At 43.9% G+C, this 17,148-nt stretch overlaps 1 protein-coding gene across 2 annotated transcripts in view; it reads left to right on the top strand.

Moving 5' to 3' along the window:
* Positions 1-17,148, top strand: part of LOC125447488 (nuclear receptor subfamily 5 group A member 2-like) — a 47,150-nt gene that overhangs the window by 23,263 nt on the left and 6,739 nt on the right. For both annotated transcript variants that reach the window (XM_048521907.2, XM_048521906.2), the window contains exons 4-6: positions 1,544-2,196; positions 15,470-15,589; positions 16,959-17,106. In XM_048521907.2, the coding sequence (XP_048377864.1) occupies positions 1,544-2,196; positions 15,470-15,589; positions 16,959-17,106 (921 nt within the window). The remainder of the gene's footprint in view (positions 1-1,543; positions 2,197-15,469; positions 15,590-16,958; positions 17,107-17,148) is intronic.

Below are 17,148 nucleotides of genomic sequence, written 5' to 3'. Positions count from 1 at the left end.
ACTGAGACCGCTGACAGTATCCCTTTCTATCACCCTGGCTGAGACCAGAGATGAGAGATCGGTTATCTGCATTGCACTCACCAAGCCATTGGGAAGCATCGAACTCATGATACCTCAGGGAGGATTTCCATGTAACTGTTACCCACTAAGTGAGTGGACAGGTCCTAGTTCAAGCCTATAGTCATACTGTACAGAAGTGTCAAATGTCTACATCAGTTCAAAGAACAAAGAGCAAAGGACAAAGATAATTACAGCACAGGAACAGGCCCTTTGGCCCTCCAAGCCTGCACCGATCCAAATCATTTATCTAAACCTGTCACTTATATTCCAAGGATCTGTAAACCTCTGCTCCCTGCCCATTCATGTATCTGTCTAGATACATCTTAAATGACGCTATCGAGCCTGCCTCTACCACCTCCACTGGCAACACCTTCCAGGCACCCACCACCCTCTGCGTAAAGAACTTTCCACTCATTTCTCCCTTAACCTTTCCCCTTTCACCTTGAAATCGTGACCCCTCATAACTGAGTCCCCCACCCTGGGAAAAAACTTCACTGAATATGGAAACCCTGGTAATGTTGGGACAACTTCGTTAATACAACAGCATTACCTGACTGCAAATGGACTGATGTTTATGTATGTACAGATAATGGACACTTCCAATCTGCCCATTGGGGATAGAGCTTGCTCTTGCACACCTCTTTCTCATGTTCTGGCTCTAGCTATGAGGAAGTGCTTTTCATGGCCTCCCTGTATTGCTTGTAGCCTCTCTTTCTCCCTCATCCACCCCATGTGTTGATGGTGAATCTCCTGATACCTCGGCTCCCCTTTGCAATTGTGGGCTTAGCCACAAGATGCCATTGTAGTGCAGGTGAGAACTCAAGTAGGTTCAGTGGTAATGTCCCCAGTTGCCTCTCTGTATCCATGGCTGGGTTAATACACAGCAAACAGCAACTTGTTTAAGATGGCTGGAGGAGCAAACTCAGTCTGAGCTGTACCGAACAATGCGGACTGGGCTATAGCAGGAAATCGAGCCTATGGGAGAGTCAGGAAAGATTAAAGTGATTTCCCTTTACATCTAATAATGTGCTAACAACACAGCCCTCTAAATGAATACACATTTGTGCTTATAAACTGAACGAACTGAGGATGCTGTAAATCAGGAACAAGGCTCAGCAGGTCTGGTGACATCTGTGATGAAAGAAACAGAGTTAATGTTTCGGGTTCAGTGACCCTTCCTCAGAATTGATGGTGGTTGGGAAAACGTCGGTTCATACGCAGAAAGTAGGGAGGTGGGTGAGGTAGGGAGAAACTGTTAGGATAGACTCCCATTTCACCTCCCTACTGTCTGTTTTCCCAGCCGCCATCAGTTCTGAGCAAGGGTCACCGAACCCGAAACGTTAACTCTTGTTTCTTTCATCACAGATGCTGCCAGGCCTGCTGAGCTTTTCCAGCAACTTCTGTTTCTGTGGTTGTCATACATTCGTGCTCATCTGCTGTCGGACAAGTTGATCTATCATTCAACATTCTCTTTCGCAAACAGCTGTACGAGCAGATCGCATGAGAGGTGGTCGGAATAAGTTTGGGCCCCTGTACAAACAGGACAGGGCGCTGAAACAGCAAAAGAAGGCCCTCATTCACAGCAATGGAATCAAACTGGATCCTGCCTCCTACATGCTGCAGAGCTTACCAAAGGACCTCAGCTCCCCCGTCGCCAGCGAGAGCCTCCACTCTCCATCCAAGTGCCTTTCCTTGAGCTACAACAGCCTGTCATCAGCAGCAGGAGATTACGAGAACGGTGCAGCCAGCACTTTGCCAGTCAACGTGCCCTTCGCCCCTGGCGCCATGCCAGGCTACCACCTGTGCAGCCCCTTCCCGGGCTGTCACGTTAAGTCAGAACACATGGACCCCAGATATGCGGGCTCACCGGAGCCGTTGCTCAGCAGCCCGTACCTAGAGACCTACAGGCCCAGTCAATCGGCAGCTGTGCCCCAGCTGATTCAGGAGTTGGTGAAGTGTGAACCAGATGAGGAACAGGTCCAGGCAAAGATCTTAAGCTACCTCCAGCAAGAGCAGACTGCGAGGGGGAAGCACGAGAGGCTCAATACATTTGGAATCATGTGCAAACTGGCTGACCAAACCTTGTTCTCGTTGGTGGAATGGGCCAGGAGTAGTATGTACTTCAAGGAGCTGAAGGTAATGCAAAGCACAAAGAAAAGAGTGATTTGTTTTTTGCTTTCAATAGCTAAATAGACAGCCTGCTCATCAATTTTGATAACTCACTAAAAATATTCATAACCTAGTGTAATGGACTGGGCCCTCAAAATATCTTAAGAAGGTAGACTACACCCTAACTTTCTCTTATTTTAAAAGTAAACATCAGGTGCTGTGTTCCAGATACAATTCAATTCGTCTACTACTCAAATTGAAGCAAAACACAATTTATTCGAACACTATAGTTAAAGCACAACAAAAGAAATAAAAACCAAAAGAACTGCAGATGCTGTAAACCAGGAACAAAAACAGAAGTTGCTGGAAAAGCTCAGCAGGTCTGGCAGCATCTGTGGAGGAGAAAACAGAGTTAATGCTTCGGGTGACCCTTCCTCAGAACTGTTCTGAGTGGCCTAAGTTTTCTGGGTCTTCCTCGCTTTCTGTTTCTTTTCCTTTACAAATGCTGCCACACCTGCTGAGCTTTTCCAGCAACTTTGATTTTGTTGTTGAAAAGAAAGAAGAACTTGGAATGACTTAACTCTGTTGGAAAATGTAGCAGGATAATAGATACAGTAACTATTACTAGTTAACCGTTCCAAGATAGTGATATCATTTTAACACAACCTTGGCTAAAGGCAAATTCAGAAAAACAGGTTTTGTCTCATTTCCAATCCAGCAGCTCAGGAAGAGAACCACCACATTTTGGTTGTATTCAAGATGAGAGAAAAATATCTTCCATTTCTTCAAGACTCCAAAAGCAAGTGCTGAAAACTATAAACTAAAAATCCCTGGTTGTGTGTTTGGGAGCATGATCGCGCTCAATCAGGCTGCTTCCGTTGTTTCATCTTTTTTTTAAAAAATGTTTCTAAGGCTTCACAAGTTGTTTATTTTCTCATAGACTGCTCATGCCTGTCTCCTAACCTCTCTCTAAATGAAACCAGGACAAAACACACCTCTTAAAGCCACAACAGTATCACAGGAGAAGTTACAGAATCCTCTCTCCTGACTACACCATCATTGCAGGATAGCTTTAAGGCTTGGGAGGTAATAAGTACACAACGTATCTCGGAACTCACAGCACCTTATAAATTGCCCTATAAATTACAAGAGTCAAGTTTAAGCTCTTTGAAAGCTCCATGGTGAAACCCACCTGATGTATGAAACACAGTTCGAAGAAGGGATTTGGCACTTTCACTGTGACAAAGCGTGTGTGACAGTAAAGACCACATGTTGGGGTACATGTGACAGGGTGCGTGTGACAGAGTATGTTTGACAAGATGAGTGTGGAAAAGCACATGGAACAAATTGATCTTAGAAAACTCCGTGATGACCATTCCTTGGAATGGCAGCAATAAAATCCATGGATTGTGCCTCTCCCAAAGATCCTCCCTGCAATTTGGTCCTTCATACATTCCGTAGTCTCTGGCTCTCTAAGGCATGGTGTATCTACACTTGAACTCTGACCCTTAACTCTAACCCTAACCCCAAACATAACCCTAACCCCAACACCCGTGTTTCTAAGCTGTTATTGCTCCAAGTCTGTTCCTTCTCTAGCTAACTGCTTCGACTCACACTCTCAGTAAACCTGTAAAATCGTTATTTATACATATACCCTACTGCGTATATAACTCTCTGGTACAGCGTTTCTCTTCAGCTCCTCTTTGAGTCGCGATCATGTTTCTCTCTGCTCTGCTTTGCTGCTGTTTTCAGAGTGGGACCATCATTTACTTTTTCATCTTTAGCACAATCATATCCCATTAACTGCACAGAGTGCCACTGGCACCCGTAATAAATCACAGGTAGACAATGTGAGAAGGTAGCAGGGGATGGCCTAGTGTTATTATAGTTAGGCTATTAATCCAGGGAGGCAGTTAAAGTTCTGGGGAGCTGTGTTCAAATCTCACATGGCATTTGGTGGAAATTGAAATTGATAATAATCTGGAATTAAGAGTCTAATGATGTCTGTGAATCTGTTGCTGATAGTTGGTGGGGCGGGAGGGAATACCTAACTGGTTCCTAGATGCCATTCAGGGAAGGAAACTGCCATCCTTAGCTGGTGCGGACTACATGTGACTCCAGACCCGCAACAATGTGGTTGACTCTTAACTGCCCTCTGGGCAATTAGAGTTGGGCAATAAATCCTGGCCTGGCCAGTGACGCCCTCATCCTGTGAATGAATAACAGAACAGATCTCGGAGATGGATTAGTGACTGCAACAATCCACACGCCTCCCTTCCCAACAAAAATAAGACCTAGTTTGGGTGTCAAAAATTCCATTGTCGTTGTCGTATCATTTCTGCTCATTCAAGTGACTAAGCTCCTTGCAATTTCTGGGAGAGAAATAACAGAAAAGACTGGACTAATCTTCATTAAGCACATTTTCTGTCCTCAGCATGTCTCAAAGCACTTCAAAACCAACACCTGAATTTTGGAATTTGAGATGCCACTGTTCTAGCTGTCAAATGAAGCAACCATTTCATGCACAGCAAGATCCCAGTAACAGCAATTAAGATTACCCAGTTAGCTTAATTGCAGTTTTTTGATTGAGGGACATCGTGGTCTGGCCCACCAGTTTTACACGTCTCTATAAGTGGCTCAACTCTCTAGAAGTGGGGTGCACACTGTCAGGTTAAAAGCTGCCGGTTAAAACGTTTCAGATTTCACCACCAAGATGTTGCGGCCCGGCTACAGTCTGAGCAATTAGCGAATGCAACCGTCTTCAGTTCAACATGTCATTTCACAATATGAACTGTACATTAGCTGACAAGTTGTGTTTCTCAAACAGGAACATGGCCTTCATTGTCTCTGCTTTCTCCAGCCTGATTTAATGTTGTTAGGTTATGGTGGTCTCACAAGCTCCTAGCTTATGGCACAGCAGGCAGCTCCAGATACTGCTGGACTTGCAACTTTACCAAACGATCGTCTATGTTTTAGAAATTCCTCTCCAGCCTCACCCTTCCCTATCCCTGTAACCTCCTGCACAACTCTCCAGCGTTCCTGCACTCCATCAAAGCCAAGGGGTATGGGCCAAGGCATAGAGGTGTGTGGATTAAGGCCACAGATCAGGCATTATCTCATTGAATGGTGCAACAGGATTTAGGGGCTGAATGGACTACTCCTCAACATACATTCCTCTATTCTATTCTCCCCTCTCCCATGTCTCTAGGTTTCCTTTCTTCACCATTGGAGGGTGAGCCTGGCAATGCATAGATCGCTAAACTTCCCTGAAATCACTTTACTTCTCTTTCAATCCTTCAAAATATCACTTGAAATCCACCTCCTCAACCAAGCTTTTGGTCGATTCTCCTTGTAATATTTCCTTGTTTGGCTTGATGTCAAATGTTGTTGAGTGAAGTTGTTGTCCCTTGAGTTATTTGGTAATCTGGGATGTAATTGTCGCTGTGAGTCAGATATTGTCAACATCAATATCCTCAACAAGACAAAGTCAGAACCCAGTGGCCTGTGCAACATTGCTTTGTTCGGAATCAGCGGTTCAGCAGCTGAGAGCTGGGGGTGGACAGCGGATGTGTTCTGTTACAGGAAGAAAGCCTTTTGTTTGCAGGTTCATCTGCTCACAATGACATGATGGCATTTCTGGTCTCAGGAACTGTCCTGACAGTCCAAGTAAATAGAATGGGTTCTGCCCTCCCCCTCCCAGCCAGGGGAATCCCTTCAGTTCAGTTACAACTGAGACGCTTATCAGAGTGTTTGTTTTTCTCTTTGCAAAGTGAAGGACAGAGGGCTGACCCAGGCAGTAAGTTGTCATGATAGTGAAGCACCAAGAACTGGAAAGTTTCACTCTGTAATTCCCAGCTTCTTCCAAGCCATCCGAACTGGTTCACCAGCCCAGAACACAGGGAGAGTTGGACAATCAGCTGGATCTACTGTTTGCATTCCGATCACCCCCTTTTCCCCAGGATTGCTCTGATTTCGAGTTCCAATATTGCGGTCTCCTTATCTGAGGAAGAATGTTCTTGTTATCAATGGAGTGCAGAGAAGGTTTACCAAATGGATTCCTGGGATGGCAAGATTGACATATGAAGAAAGATTGAGTCAGTTAGAATTGTATTCACTGGAGTTTAGGAGAATGAAGGGGGATCTGATAGAAACCTATAAAATTTAAACAGGACTAGAGTGGGTATAATTCTTTTCTCTTTATTATATTTTGTTACAGCTTGACATGAATTGAGTTGCACTACCCACAAAGTGCAAGCGTTTAATTTTTCCACATCTCATACCTTCAAATCCATTTGCTACAATTTAATTAAAAAGTCTCTTGTTAATTACAGACTCTATGAACTCTGTTGGTACTGTCCTATATTTCTTACAAGTTGCATTTATCTCTGATCCGTTCTGCAAATTTAATATACTCATTGCCTCTTACTCCTGCATCCTACAGAGCAGTTTTTCACCAGTGAGAAGCTGGATGGGCAAACTGCTGGTGTAGTTTCAAATAATGAGCCTTTTTAATTGGTTATTTTGTGGGCACAGCTCATTAACTACTCAGTCCTTTGGCACTTCTAACCCCCCAGCCCGACCCGTTACCCAGTAATGAATTCAGCGAATGGCCTAATCACCTAGATGAACAGGGAAATGGGGGTGTGAGTCGCGCAATGCCAGCTGGTAAAAATTAAATTCATATGATTTAATTACAATTAGAGGTGGCGTCAAGGTGGTAGAGTCACTGCCCCGTTCGGGAGGCCTGGGTTTGGGGCCCATTGGCTCCAGAGGTGTGTAACAACATCTCTGAACAGGGTGACTAGATTAATAAATATTTGAAACCTAATGGACAATGTATTTGACATTGGAGCCAATTTGGGTGCTACCAAACTGAACTGTATGTTCAAGTCCTGCTTCCCCTCGCTTGCAGTGCATGGTTATGGCCGTGTGGTTAGGAAATCCAATGGGTTACCCTGGCATAGGCTCAAATGCTGCTTATTATAATCTTCATCCCATTGCTTTGAAACACTAAGGACCTGCCCAGTTGCTGGCTGAATCAAACACACCTGCTTTTTGATTTTTGTGCTGCAGTGCTAGTGTCGCTACCCTGAGACCAGGAGGGCCCAGTTTAAGCCCCACCTGCTCCAGAGGTGAGCAATTACATCTCTGAACGGGTTGTCTTGGAAATATCTTGATAGCTATTCATGGGAGGCAATGGTCTCTTGGTTGTTTTTCAATGCAACAACCCAAGAAAGGCTCGGGCGAATTGTGTTCAAATCCTGCCATGTCTCCTGAATTTAAAGACCAGTGATAATGTCAATATCTTTTTCTCAAAAATTACTATTAGGAGAGCTCTTGTGATATAGTGGTAGTGTCCCCATCGCTGAACCACGAGCTCCAGAACTACCTACTCCAGAGATGGGTCATTATTTTCTCGAACAGAAAATGCCTTAATTAGTATTTAAATACAACAAAAAATAAAAGCTATTTTCAGTAATGGTGACCACAAAACTTTCATCAGTTGTCACTGACATCACTCAGGGTAGGAAATAAGCCATCGGTAACTGGCCTGCACTACATCCAGGAACGTGGCCGACTCTTAACTGCCCTCTGAAATGGCAGAGGAAGCAATGCAGTTTGAGGGCAATTGACCTAGTGATGTTATCACTAAAAACTATTAACCCAGAGATACAGATAATGTTCCGAGCAAAGGTAGCAAGGAGCTGGATGAACACAGCAAGCCAAGCAGCATCTTAGGAGCAGGAAAGCTGATGTTTCCAGCCCAGACCCTTCATCAGAAATTGGAGGCTTCTGCCATGGTGGAAGACAGAGTTTGGATTCAGTGACAAATCTGGAATTCAGGCAGTAACGATGATCATGAAACCCTTATGGGTTGTTGGGAAGGACTCATCTTGGCGTTCAGAAAATGGAACTGCCATCCTTACCTAGTCTGCCAATCATGTGACTCCTGACCCACAGCAATATGGCTGACTTTTAAATGCCCTTTGGGAAATTTGGGATGGGGCTGGCTAGTGACAATCGCATCCCATGAAATAATTTTTTTTAAAGAAAACAGAGCTTGAAATTCCATTTAGTATGAGGCTGCAGATGCTCATAGCATCTGGAGCACAGGCTGAAGTTTAACATTAGCACATGCTGTTCTGGAGGGTGTGCTCGAGGGTGTCTTTTTGGTTTCTGAGACAGGAAATCAAACGTAGAACCCTGCCTCCCTAATCAGACAGATGGAAAAGTCCCTTGGTGATTATTTGAAGAGCGGAGGAATAGACTGTTATATGTCTCCCCCGATGAATACGTTTGAAACAGGTCCTTCATCCTGTTGGCATTTGTAGGATCTTCAATGCAAAACAGCACCCCCCACCCTGTGCGCCAGAATTGGCATTGCATGTCAGCTCCTGAGACATCCCTGCTCAGAAGGAAGCTCAGGGCAGTGAAAGCAAAAGGATTCTCTTTGTTAGACCCAAATCAGTATTCATTGGAACAGGAAGTGACGGCCTAGTGGTATTACAGCTGGCCTGTTAATCTAGCGCCCCAACTAATGTTGTGGGGACCTGGTTCAAATCCCACCATGGTAGGTGATGGAACTTCAATCCAGTAATTACCTGGAATTAGGAGTCTAGTGATAACCATGTCTGGGGGAGTTGAAATCCCATCTGGTGTCACTAATGACAACTACCATCCATACCTGGTCTGACCTACATGTGACTCCAGACCCTCAACTGCTCTCTGGGAGGTGGGCAATAAATGCTGGTCAAGTCAGCAATGCCCTCATCCTGTGAATCGGTTACAAAAACATTAAAGAATTTAGCCACAAGAATCTCCATCCTTTTCACCACCAATTTCCCTCTGAAAGAAGTCCATGTGGGTTTAGGATTGTAATCCTGAGAGGCAGAAAGGAAAGACCTGATTCAGGTGCTGAACATCACAAGGAATTTGGATAGAGTAAATGAAACCAAACCATTCTCAGTTGCTGAGGGGTTGAGAGCCAGATGTCTCAGAGTTTAGATGATTGGCATAAGAACCAGAAGTGACAGGATTAAGAGGGTTTTTTTTAATTTTTGCACAATCATTTGGAAATGCTCAGCTTGACAAAGCTAAATGAGAGTCAATGGTACCTCTGAAAGGGCATTAGATTGTTGCAACAGGAAAAAGGTTGGTACTGGCTGTGTCCATACCTTTGAGTCGGGAGGGCCTGGCCTCAAGTCCCACCTGCTCTCGTAGTGTGTAATAACATCCTTTGATAGGGTGATTGACAATTTAAAGCATAGAATGCACAGGGTTTTTGGGTCACCTGGCAGAATTGATGGACTGAATGGACACCTGCAGTAATGCTGTACGAATTTGGGTAGACTAAGTGCTAGAAGGGTCACAGCCCCCGTGCGGTATGTGGAAGCAGGAACGAGCTGGTCTTTAAGAAGCCTCTGACAGAGTAATCTGCTAGTGCTCACTGTCTGCACTCGAAACCATTCAGTGGGAAAAATTCTGGAGAAGATGAGCCCACAAGCAGCAGCAATTTCAAGAGTGGAATGTTCCGAGCAGAAAGAGACAACGCAACAAAACAAAAATGAAAAATATCTGTCAGCAACGTCATTGAGACCATCCCCCACATGGGACATCCTGGCCGGCAGCAATGCAGGGATTGAATCAGGAGATCACTGCTTTGATCTGTCCTCAGATCTGTTACCACCTTCCAAATGGCACCAGTTGCTGATGTGAAATGTCCTGTTCCTGTAACAGAAACTACACAGTTCCAGGTAGCTGCAGCCTGCTCAAGGTTAAATTGTGTTGGGCACAGGCTGACTTTAAAAACTGGGAGAATTTCCCAGTCCTCAGGCAAACCCTCACCGTGAGCAAGTTGAACAGAAAGGGCATTTCAAAATACGTTTCTCAAAACACTTCTTTTGACATCGATGAGCCTCCGATTTACATTAAATGATGGGCATGTTTTAGTTGAGCTATCCTAGGGCTGTTTTGATCACTGTTGCATGCTCTGAACCTCCTTCCCCAGTGACACAGCAAAATCACAATGGGTTTATAACAGTGCAGCGAAATCAGACTGGTATCTTGCTCTACCCTGTGTGTCAGCAGGTAATAATCTCACCACTGAGTTACAAAGGTCTCGTTTCAAGCCCCACGCCAAGGTTTGAGGCTTGAAATTAAGAATGACCCTTCAACGGTAGCTGTGCACTGTTAATGGTCGGGTGAGCCATTCAGTTTCTGTGCTGTCCACCAAAATCTCATGTCACGATTTCTGCAGAGGTGCAGGGGAGTTCTCCTCTGTGTCCTGGATAATGTTTATCCTTCAAACTGTGTCATAAAAACACACAGATGGTCACGTTGTTGTTTGTGAGAGCTCACTGCGCACAAATTGACTATCATGTTGCGGATATTACAACAAACACAGTAATTCATTCCTTGCAAAGTGCTTGGAAAAACCCAGTCATGTGAAAAGTGGACAGGTGTCGCAGGTAGACAGTGTAGTGCAGCAGGCGTTTGGTACGCTTGCCTTTATTGGTCAGTGCATTGAATATCAAAGATGGGAGGGTCATGTTGCAGCTGTACAGGACATTGGTGAGGCTAGGTTTGGAATACTACATTTAATTCTACTCTTGCCCCTACTGGAAAGATGTTGTGAAACTTTAAAGAGTTCAGAAAAGATTTACAAGGATGTTGCCAGAGTAGGAGGGTTTGAGCTACAGGGAGAGGCTGAACAGTCTGGGGCTATTTTCCCTGGAGTGGCAGAGGCTGAGGGAATGACCTTATAGAGGTTTGTAAAATCATGAGGGGCATGGATTGGGTGAACAGTCAAACTGTTACCCCCAGGGTGGGGGAGTCCAAAACTAGAAGGGCATAGTTTTAAGGTAAGAGGTGAAAGATTTAAAAGGGTCTTAGGGGGCAACGTTTTCATGCAGAGGGTGGTGTGTGTATGGAATGAGCTGCCAGAGGAAGGGGTGGAGGCTGGTACAATTACAACATTAAAAGGCATTGGACGGGTATTTAAATAGGAAGGGTTTAGAGGGATACAGGCCAAATGCTGGTTAGTGGGACTAGATTAATTTAGGATATCTGGTCAGCATGGACAAATAGGATGAAGGGTCTGTTTCCATGCTATATAGCTCTATGACTCTATGATTGTAATTGTTCCAGTGTAGAAAGAAGCCATTCAAACCATCATGTCAGCGCTGGGTCTTTGAATAAACAATTCAATCAGTGCCATTCCCCTGCCTCCTCCCCATGCTTTCTTTTTAGATAACTGCCTCATTCCTTTGTGAATATTTCAACTCAATCAGCAGTCCCTCAAGAAGTGTATAACCATAGACTCACCAGACCATTGGGCTACTCTCTCATTAGACAGCAGTGAGTCACCATGCCTCAGGAGAGAGGTTGAGAAGGACAGTCCCACATGGTAAGCTCAGCTGGTGCGGGATTTGAACCCAAGCTGGCTAGTGTCAGAGACCACCCATGCTGCCGAATGAGCTAAACAACTAAAAAAAAAGAAGTTTCTGCAAAAGCTCAGTAGGTCCGGCAGCATCTGTGCAGAGAAGTCAGAGTTAACGTTTCGGGTCAAGTGGTCCTTTCTTTGAGCTAAGAAAGCCCTTAACTGCACACTATGGGAAGAGGTTTGTCCTTGTGTTGTTTTTGCTTCCTTGCCAATTACTTTAAATCTCTGTCTTCACTCTCAAAGAGTGGGTACAGTTTCCCCCTGTCTACTCTGTCCAGACCCGTCATGTCAATGAATATCTCAATGAATTCGCCTCTCATCCATCTCTTCTCCAGGGAGCCAATCTTAACTTCCCCAAAATGACTTCATCACGGTTCAAAGTTCCATCTTGTGAAAGCAAATCTTTTGTTCCTTTTGGTGTTCAGTGCATCAGAGAGAGGAGCCCTGTAATGAGTAACATGTATGGCCCAGTATGACTGAGAGAGCGCAACACCAAGTGACCAATGTCCAGGGAGGAACAGCCTGCTTAGTTTGATACTTAGTTTGCTTTTGTTTCCTTTTTCTTCGATAAGGGATTCTTTAAACAGAACGCTAACAAGTGGGCGAGAAACAAGACGAGATGTGGAATGGTTTTTAATCAACAATTTGAACTCATCTTTGCTACAATTCCATCTCTAATATGTTGTTTTCCAGTTATAAAGTGCTGCTAAACTGCCACATTTTAGCGCATTACTAGAATGTTTACAGGCAGTGCCCCCAGTAAGCCAGGACAAGCTATTTTAGATCACTCTTCTGCGCTGAATGTGTTATCTAAGAGATTATGTCAAACAGGATGGTGCAAACACCATTGCATTGAAAGCAGGAAATGACAGGAAAATGCCCACGTTTTCCCGACTGGACTTTTTTTTGCGTGTTTTGATGTCCGAGCGTGGAGCTTACTTCCTCGCTGATCCAGAGAGAGTCATACAGGAAAGAAAACGTGCAATAAATCATTCAGCATCTCCATCCTGCTTCCTCAGCGCCTGTCTCTGCCTCCTGCTGCCAAATCTCAAAGCACACAGGGTGCAGAGGATTTCGTTTGCTTCACCTCTCCTGGGTTCACTGAGCTTGTCTGCTGGCATTTAATCCCATCACCAGCAGCTTGGCATGGGATCAGACTTCCCAGTGAAGCCTTTCCAATCAGGTTTGGGCTATTACACCACAAATCGAGTCGGTCTGAACTTTAAGTTTAATTACTTTTTTTGCGTACTTGTACATGGGGTGAGGGCATTGCTGGCCAAGCCAGCTTTTATTGCCCATCCTCAACTGCCTGTTGAATTGGGCTAAGGCCAGTTCGAAGGGTCGTTAAGTGTCATTTTGCTGAGCATCTGGAGTCACATGTAGCGTCAGACTCAGGGGGGCTTCCTTCAGCCAGAGGGTGGGGAATCTGTGGAACTCATTGCCTCAGATGACTGTGGAAGCCAAGTTATTGCATGCCTTTAAGGCAGAAATAGATAGGTTCGCGATTAGTAAGAGGGTCAAGAGACACAGGGAGAAGGTTGGAGAATGGGCTTGAGAAACATATCACCCATGATGGAATACTAGAGCATACTCAATATGCTGAATAGCCTCATTCTGCTCCTGTATCTTATGGTCTTTGGGTAAGGATGGCTGATTTCTTTCCCTGAGGAGGAACCTTTGTTGTGGAGTTCCCCAGAGGTCGTTCTTGGGATCCTCGCTTTTCCTGATATACATTCACAAAGTGGCTGTTGGTGTGCAGGACATGATTTCAAAGTTTGCAAATCACTCGTAAGAATTGCAGGAGAACAATGCGTAACTCCAAAAGGACTCAGACAAGTTGGTGGATGGGTGGGTAGGTGGCAGATGAGGTTCAATGCAGAGGAGTGTGAGGTGATGCACTTTGACTGAAAGAACATTGAAAGACAATGTAAGATAATAGGGGTTGAATTCTAAACGGGATGCATGAAGCAGAGGGACCCGGGTGCATACATGCACAGATCAATGAAGGTGGCACGACAGTTGGAAAGAGCAGTTAATAAAGCATAAAGTGTCCTCAGCTTTAACATTAGGAGCATAGAGTATTAGAGGAAGAGGATGATGTTGAACTTGTACAAGCCACTTATTAGAGATCACTTGGAGTATTGCATACAGCTGTGGGTGACACATTATGGGAAATGGATTGGAGACAGCACAGAAGCAATTTACAAGAATGTTCCAGTAGTGAGAAATAAAACTGAACAAGGCTAGAGTGAAGATGTTGGGACTAGGATCCCTGGTCAGAAGAAGCTTAGGAGGAAATTTGATAGAGGTTTACGAAATCATGTGTGAGCTGCATTGGGAGGATAGGGAGAAACTGTTCCCCTTGCAAAATGACCAAGCTCGAGGGGGACATGGAATTATAACGATGGGCAAAAGAAGCAAGGGTGACATGAGGAGAAAGGTTTTCACTCGGCAAGTAGTTGGAAATGTGGTGATGGCAGGTTCACTTGATGTATTCAAGAGGGCATTGGATGGTTATTTGGATAGAAGTAACATGCTGGGGTATGGGAAGAAAACAGGAGATTGGCACAATACATGTTTGAAGAACCAGTGCAGGCATGATTGGCTAAAGGGGAGGCAATGGTGCTGTGGTATTATTGCTGGTCTGTTAATCCAGAGACCCAGGTAATGTCCTGGGGATCTGGTTCAAATCCTGCCTTGGCAGATGGTGGAATTTGAATTAAATGAAATATCTGGAAGCCATTGCTGATTGCCAGGAAAACCCATCTGGTTCACTAACGTCCTTGAGGGAAGGAAACTGCCATCCTTACCTGGGCAGGCCTATATGTAACTCCAGATCCACAGCAATGTAGATGACTCTTAACTGCCCTCTGGACAATAAATGCTGCCTGGCTAGTAACGCCCTCATCCCATGAATGAATTTTTAAAAAAAGCTTTCTTCAGCTCTGTAATGATAAGCCATGGTTACCATTATGTAGGAATTTTTTTTTAAATTCCACATTTTTATTGATTCAAATCTACTGCAGTGGGACTTACAGTCATAGAGTCATACAGCATGGAAATAGGCCCTTCAGCCCAACCAGCCCGTGCTGGACATAATCCCAAACAAAACTAGTCCCACCTGCCTGCTCCTGACCCATATCACTCCAAACCTTTACTGCTCGCGTGATTATCTAAATGTCTTTTAAACATTGTAACATTACCCGCATCCACCATTTCCTCAAGATGTTCATTCCACACACGAACCACACTGTGTAAAACATTTGCTCCTCACGTCTTTTTTGAATCTTTATCCCTTCACTTTAAAAATGTGGCCCCTAGTCTTGAAAATCCCCATCCTAGGAAAAAAAAATCTCCCTTATCTATCTATGACCATCATGATCTTATAAACTGCTGTAAGATCACTGTTCAACCTTCTATTCTCTAATAAAAAAAGTCCCAGCCTATCAGCCTTTCTTTACAATTCAAACACTTCTAACCCAGCAACATCCTTAAACCTGTGTCCCTAGAATATTAGCATGGGTCTCTGAATTATTAGGCCCAATGACATTACCACTAGCCTACCTACCTGAAGCACTGTTAAAATTATGCTAGACTGTCAGGTAAAAGCAATTTTCCTTGAATACAATAGGGAAATTCAACAGAAAACTTCAGCCAGCAGCTCCGAGCCGATTCTAACAGCTCACAGAATCATAGAATTGCTGCAGAGTGCAAGCAGGCCACTGAGTCCACACAGGCCCTCTGAAGACCCATCCCACCCCAACTTATACCTCTACACTATCCCTATAACCCACATTTCCCATCACCAGTCCACCTAACCTGTACATCCTTGAGCTCCCTGTGTTTGTGTTTCCGCAGGTAGATGACCAGATGAAACTTCTCCAGAACTGCTGGAGCGAACTTCTGGTCATGGACCACATCTATCGGCAAGTGGCCCATGGGAAGGAGTCAAGTGTCCTCCTGGTGACGGGGCAACAGGTGAAAATTCCTCATTTTGCTCTAACATTATATCGAAGGAATAGCACAGAAACAGGCCACACTCACCCAATTCATCTGTATTTCTCTTCACATACCAAAATCTTACATTCATATATCACTCTTAACGCAGTTAAATATCCTAAGATATTTCACAGAATCAATATAGATCAAAATTTATCAGTTCAGAACATAAGGCGATATTAGGACAGCTGTTATGATCCTATCTGATGTTTTTATGGGACAAATCAGATTATAGATCAGATTTTTCGGCTTTAAAGAGGCAGCCTCTCATTAAATCGCGAGCACACAATGTTGTATCAGTGATAATGGGAATTGCAGATGCTGGAGAATCCAAGATACCAAAGTGTGGAGCTGGATGAACACAGCAGGCCAAGCAGCATCTCAGAAGCACAATGTTGTATGTTTGTTTTTAACAATACAACACAGGTTTATTATACAAAAGAAAAAGAGGAAAAACTGGAAAAACCCAGACCATTTACAAATAACACAACCTTAAAGAAACACACAGGAACATATAACCCCATTAATCGCCAAAACACTACAGATTTCAAAAACACCCTACCCACAATCATTCTTTATTCATTGCTCACAACAAAAATAAATTACTCTCTCAACCATCTTTGTAGACTTAACTTTGACTCCCACTCTCATTTTCAAATGGTAGCCTCTTCCTCGAATTTTCATATACTTGAGCTTAAATATTCTCAGCTTCAAACTTGTTCAGTGTTTTATCCTAACACCCCTGATATGGCACGTTGTTAAACTGCTAATTTTGAGGGAATCTATTGTTAATAAGTCTAATAATCTTCCTTCTTTCTCAGGAACAATAGCTTTATACATCTATCCTCATCTAAACTTCTGCAGAAATGCCCAAAACTGAAACAAAATCTGAACCATTTTCTTTCCCCAGCTTATAGGTGTTTGAAAAAAATCTAGAAACTTCCATTGGAAAGGTTAAGGCACCATTCTGAGGATATTTCTCAGTTAAAAACTTTCTGAAGTAAACAACAGTTTAGTTTTGAAAGCTTCCTCCCTCAAGCTATTTTGGAAGAAATCACCATGGCTAAAGAAATACTTACAAGTTAATCATTAAACTCCTCAGGTACACTGAAAAACCCATATGTCACCGATTTAAAAATCCAAACTTATAAACAAATTATATTAATATAACCACTGTCAAAGATTTTAAGGAGCACTCTAAAAGGAGACGATAATGTTTTCTTTCAGGATTCTTGAGATTCTGGGATAGTTATCAAAGGTGGTCTGATTAAAATCGGGGATGTGAATTGGTGAGGCTACAACTCCATGACATTTCCTTATTGATTAATGAGTGTTCTTCCCTTCTCAGATTGATCTGTCAACCATCACTTCCCAATCAGGAGCCATGCTGAATAACCTGGTGACCCGCACGCAGGAGCTGGTCACTAAACTTCGCTCTCTGCAGACTGACCGGCATGAGTTTGTCTGCCTGAAGTTCTTGGTACTCTTCAGCCCTGGTAAGGCCCGAAAACATGGCTCGGGGTTTGCTTTGAGCCAGC

This window comes from Stegostoma tigrinum, chromosome 35 (assembly GCF_030684315.1).
Source record: "Stegostoma tigrinum isolate sSteTig4 chromosome 35, sSteTig4.hap1, whole genome shotgun sequence".
NCBI lineage: Eukaryota > Metazoa > Chordata > Chondrichthyes > Orectolobiformes > Stegostomatidae > Stegostoma > Stegostoma tigrinum.
This window is presented reverse-complemented; position numbering and strand designations above follow the sequence as displayed.